This window comes from Rattus norvegicus, chromosome 17 (genome assembly GCF_021556685.1).
Source record: "Rattus norvegicus strain SHRSP/BbbUtx chromosome 17, alternate assembly SHRSP_T2T, whole genome shotgun sequence".
NCBI lineage: Eukaryota > Metazoa > Chordata > Mammalia > Rodentia > Muridae > Rattus > Rattus norvegicus.
The window spans coordinates 91,635,951-91,641,950 of NC_141550.1; the positions used below are offsets into that span (position 1 = coordinate 91,635,951).

General features: G+C 40.8%; 1 protein-coding gene across 1 annotated transcript in view; it reads left to right on the forward strand.

Moving 5' to 3' along the window:
• Nucleotides 1-5,096, forward strand: part of Gad2 (glutamate decarboxylase 2) — a 62,493-nt gene extending 57,397 nt beyond the window's left edge. Inside the window, 2 exon segments of the mRNA NM_012563.2 lie at nucleotides 52-141; nucleotides 4,789-5,096. Of these exon segments, the coding sequence (NP_036695.1) occupies nucleotides 52-141; nucleotides 4,789-4,962 (264 nt within the window). The 3' untranslated portion in view covers nucleotides 4,963-5,096.
• The last annotated feature ends 904 nt before the right edge of the window (nucleotides 5,097-6,000 follow it).

Genomic DNA, 6,000 nt, shown 5'->3' on the forward strand with positions numbered 1-6,000 from the left:
CCATACTTGGAATTTTAGACCATGTCTGAATCCTATTTTCTTCTTTTTTAGCCTCAGCACACAAATGTCTGCTTCTGGTTTGTACCTCCTAGTTTGCGAGTTCTGGAAGACAATGAAGAGAGAATGAGCCGCCTCTCAAAGGTAGATGCAGAGTGTTCCTTTGCCCCATGTGTCTTCTCTATGACATGCAACATCTTTGTAGAGAATTCAGCTGTAGCCTGGACCCGTCTCCTCCATGAGCTCTCACAGAGCCCGGATGTACAAAGCCATCATTCCCTGACTTTTCACAATTCCATTTGCTTGTTCCTAGAGAGAGAGTTTATGATGCCTTAAAATAATTGATTGGGTGACAATCTTTACTGACATTCAGAAAGCACCAGAAACTGTCCTTGAAGGTCACTGGTTTCCAAATACAAAAGAAACTTCAAGTATAAGAAAGGTTCAGCCAAAAGAAAAAGAGAAAAAGAAAGGAGAGAAAGGAAGGAAAAGGAAGGAAGGAAGGAAGGAAGGAAGGAAGGAAAGAAGGAAGGAAGGAGGAAAGAGAAAAGATAAGGAAGCAAAATAAAAGATAAGAAAAAGACCCTTTTGAGATACCAAGATCCAGGCTACCCAGTAGAAGGAGCAATAATCTTAACAGCTCCCGTTCACAGTGTGTACTATGTGCCCCAGCTCCACAGTCACCAGGTCACAGGTCACTTAAAGTCTCATAGCAGCTCATGTGAGTTGATGTAGCCGAGCACTGTTGCTCTCCCATTTTATTGAATGACCTGGGAAAATGTAATGTTCTCCAAATTGCACAGTAAGGTTGACTCTGGTTAGAAAGGTGCAGGTTTTTGATCTTTAATCTCTGCGTGCTCCCAACATTTACACATGGATGAAGTTTGCTTTATGGTGCACACCAAAGGGAGAGGACGCCAGAGTCTATTTCTCACAGCGCCGTAGGAATGGGAGGCTAGGGCCATCCATCATGTATACATAAACCTCAGAAGGTTCATTGTTGTAGGCTTTGTTCCAGTGACTCAAGGAGGCTGGAGGCGTAGCCAGGTTAGTCAGGCATGTATTTCCTACTGCCGAGAGTCTTGCCTTAGCTCATTGACCTTCTGGAATAATTTATTCCCTTCTACATAAAGGAAAGTAAAGGATTCCTGTAGAGCAGTGGTTCTCACCCTTCCTAATGCTTCAACCCTTTAATACAGTTCCTTATGTAACCGTAAAATTTTTCATTGCTACTTCATAACTATATTTTTGCTACTGATGAATTTCAATGTAAATATGTGATATGCAGGGTACCTAATATATGACTCCAAAGGGGCCACGACCCACAGGTTGAGAACCACTGATGCAGATGAAAACCCCTCAGGAAACTTTTAAAAATATTATTATCTGCCCTTTAACAATCTGGGACCACATTCTTCAACAGGATGAAACTCACATGTGGTAGAGTCTTTTTTTATTTTTTTTTAATTTGTCAGTGTATGTTGTATATGAAGGTACCTGTTCAGGTATATCTGCAAATGTACATGTGCGTGCATATATGTATGTGTGCGGCTGCATGCTGGAAAGAGAACAAAGTTAAATTTTGAACAAGACAAGGCCAAGAATTTGCCTAGTTCAGAGCTATAGTATTCGAAAGCCACCAAAAGAGTGGCATTGGGTTTTGCAGGACAATGCATTGCTACAGCTTAGGTGGGTTATGAGCAGCAGAAATTGATTTCTCACAGTTCTGGTGCTGGGAAATCTGAGGTGAAGAAGCCAGCAGACTCCTGTCTGCCAATAGCCCTCTTCCTGGTCCATCAGTGGCCCTTTTCCCTGTACCTTCTCTGGGGTGTTAACAAGACAGAGATTCCCAAGGTACCCCATCTCCTTGAGGGTTAAGATTGCAAGAGAGAAATTTACGAGGACACGATGTTCAGACTATAGCAGGTGCTTCTCACATACTTTCTTGCATAAGGGAAAAAGAACATTTGCCAAGTTTGATGAGCCTTTCCCAAGAGTTCACTGGAAGGGGACAAATATCTAGATAACAGAAGCAGTTGTGACTAATAGAATCATTCACTCCTTCATGAGGATGTGAAGATGAGGATCTGGTAGGTGCATTTCTGGTTGCCTCAGAGGCTAGCCTCGAGCTCACTGTGTAGCCCAGTTGGCCTAGAACTCACAAGAGATCCTCCTGACTCTGCCCACTAAATCCTTAGATTCAGGGTGTGTCCCACCACACCCAGCAATTCACTGACCATTACCTGTATCTATTTTAACAGCTTTTATAGTCCTCCACTAATTGGTGATTTTCCAAAAGGCCAAAGATGGGTTTAATAGCAAATTGGTAAAGAAGCAATTTGGCCTCATTCATGAGGAGACTTTGAAAGTCTTCTGTGGAGTAATGAAGAACTCATTTGGCAAGATTTTCACATACATTTCTAAGATTTAAACACAAAAGCTTCTTAACATCTAGTGAAAATAATTTTTAAGATAACTGCATGTTATTTCATGAATGCCAGCCCCCTCGGGAGGAAACAAATGCACAGTTTAATTATGAAGAGGTGAATTATGAATTATTTAATTATGAATACAAGTGATGGTCCCCATTTTCAACTGAGTCTATGACCGCATACATCTCACACCCCAAGTGGAAAGCATCTCTGGCTTCTCCTTTCTGGCTGCATCTTTGTAGTGAACATCAAAAATCAGATGCTGTACATACGAACTCCAGTGGCAAATTCATGTGGACAGATCGTGCATCTGAGTAGAATCATTCACTCCTTCATGAGGATGTTAAGATGAGGATCTGAAATGTGTGTCTCATCTCGGCGAGCTGCTCTTCTCATGCTACTGCCGGGCCTGTTAGAATTCAGGAAGCCCTCTACAGTTTCCTGCACCGTGTTAAAACAATAGAATGAAAAGGTAGCATGCCTACCGTCCAGCAGCTTACAGATGGGGTAGAAAGGGAAAATGTAGCTGCTCATTGGTAAAGGGCCAGTTAAGAAATTAGGATGTTGTTAGACTCAGAGTGTAAGATCCTGTAGTTATCACTCAGAAGAAGACAGTTGATGGTGGGCAGGAAAGGGCTCACTGCAGTTGTGGCACTGTGGGGGAAACCTGCCGAGGACTGAGGATGTGGACTGGGAGACGTGGGTGCCACGATGTGACTGATACTAGGCATGAAATGACGAAAAATGAAGATGGTTCAAAGGATATTTAATAAATGGCCCTTGTCAGAGTCGAAGACTCGCTTTAGTGAGCAGTTGAAGATAAATTGCTGGAGCTGATGACAAAGGGCCGGCTTGCTGAGCTGGAGACCACAAACTTAGTCTGAAGCAGCAAAGAGAACCCAGGAAGCTGCAATGAAGTGTGACAAAAGCACTGTGATCTTGTCTGAGATGTCCCTCTGTGTATGAAGTCTCGTGGGATCAGCTATTTACTCCTAGATAAGTCTTCATATCACTAAGGCCTCGTGCTTTATTTTTTTCAAAATACTTATTTAAGTGAAAACCATGTAAAAAGAGAATGGGAAAAACTAGAAAAGTTTAGGATCACAAGAAGGTTGACAGAAGTGTGTTTACTAATGTTTCTTTTGTGCAGTTGTGTGCTAGTGGTGGGTACGTATTTCAGGGGAGGCTAAAGGAAGGCACTGGGCATTCCTCCCTTGCTCTCAGACATTCTTTTTTCTTTTTAAAATTTTTATAATTCCCTTTTTTCAAAAACATTTTTTTAAATGTAGGGCTGGAGAGATGGGTCAGTGGTTAAGAGCACTGGCTGCTCTTCCAGAGGTCATAGGTTCAGTTCCCAGCAACCACATGATAGTTCACAACCCTCTGTAATTGGATCTGATGTCCTCTTGTGGTGTGTCAGTAACAGTGTGCTCATATACATAAGATAAATAAATCTTTAAAAAAATGTATGTGCATCGGTGTTGGCCTGCATGTATGTCTATGCAAGGGTGTTGGATCCCCTGGACCTGGAGTTACAGACAGGAGTGAGTCGCCATGTAGGTGCTGGGAACTGAACCCGGGTCCTCTGGAGGAACAGTCAGTGCTCTTAACTGCCCTTTTTTATTTCACTCACATCGGTGTTTGCCTGCATGTATGTCTGAATGAGGGTGTTGAATCACCCAGACCTGGAGTTTTGGGAATTGAACCCAGGTCCTCTGGAAGAACTCTTAACTGCTGAGCCATCTCTCCAGCCCTTACTTGATACAGGGTCTCAAAGCGGAACCTGAAACTTACCGTTTCAGCGAGGCTGGCTGGCCTAAGTTCCAGGACCAGCCTGTCTCCTCCCCACAGCCTTGGTGTTACAGCCATGTACAGCTGCTCCTGCCTTTGCTACCTGGGTGCTTGGGGAGCACAGGTTCTCATGTTTTCAAGCAAGTGCACTCATCCACTGAAATATCTCTCCAGCCTTTTTGTCTGCTACTTTTACCCATCACTTGATACTGAGGCTTGCCCCTCATAAAAATGTTATTAACAATGCTTTCTTTCAATGTCTTTGCATTTTCTGGGGTGAAACTCTCTACAGTGTAGTACTGCTAAACCATTTAACCCGGGGACAAGATTCTACCCATTCCCTGCAAACACTAACAAACCATCAAGGTGGTTCATCTCTTATTACACTTAGGGTTTTTAATATTTTAAGCTGTTTTTATTCTCTGATCTCTTGAAAACTTGAAGCAGTTCCTTCAAGAGAAAACTGTGATCCTGTTTAGTTAAAAACTAAAAACATCACTTGCTCTGGGGTGCATTGCATAATAAAATAATAATTAATTAACATTGCATAACATGGTCTCTCCCACAGGTGGCGCCAGTGATTAAAGCCAGAATGATGGAGTATGGGACCACAATGGTCAGCTACCAACCCTTAGGAGATAAGGTCAACTTCTTCCGCATGGTCATCTCAAACCCTGCAGCAACTCACCAAGACATTGACTTCCTCATTGAAGAAATCGAACGCCTGGGACAAGATTTATAATCACTTTGCTCACCAAACTTTCAGTTCTCTAGGTAGACAGCTAAGTTGTCACAAACTGTGTAAATGTATTTGTAGTTTGTTCCAGAGTAATTCTATTTCTATATCGTGGTGTCACAGTAGAGTCCAGTTTAAAAATATCAAAACCAACAGGAAACATCGCTCCTTTTAAAAAATCCTTTCTTAAGTTTAGAAAACCTCTCTAATAATTAGTGACAAAAGGCTAAGTTCTAATCAGTAAGAGAAAGTATAAAGTTGTTATAAATACTTCCCTTTTAATATTTATGCTAATCCAACCTTACTTTCACTTCAGAGCAGTAGTGCTGATTAGTGCCAAATCACCCTTGAATCATAAAAGGTTCTCTGGGGTGCAGTGAAAAGGACAAAGTAAATATAAAATGTATGCTGACCAGAAAAACTCTTGCCTTTTTCATAGTATTAGAAAAAAAAATTTCTAATTTACCTAGAGCAACATTTCAAATGTATTTAAATACATATAATTTTACAAAAAGAAAAATATATATTAAAAGAAATCCTATTTTGTAACATATAGATTTTATTTTATATGGGTTATACAAACTTCAGGGGCAGATATGAAACCTAAGCCAGATTTATTTCTTTATTTTTTTTCCTCTCTCTTTTTCTTTTCATAGAGGCACAGTAAAACACTTTAGCAAGGTAATTTTAACACAGAACCCACAAAATTCTTTTAAAAATGGAACAACTTACTTTAGTATATACTGTGGTTTATCATATACCTAAAGATAGTATTTCAAAATGAAACTTCTAAAAACAATTGACCAGATCAACAATTAAGATGTTTTTCCTGTTTGGGCATTGTACTAATTGGCCCTAGAAGACCCAGTCTATAGGCCTGACAAGCTCCGCTTGGACCCAGATCCAGGCAAGCATGTCCATTCTCCTTCCCATGTAGCCTGCTTTCAACCAGAGGTTGACACTAGTTCTTGAAGTGTCTTTTCAAATCATATTCTTTTATTAGATAATTTGGATTAGCCAAAAATTAAAAGTAAAACCTAATCA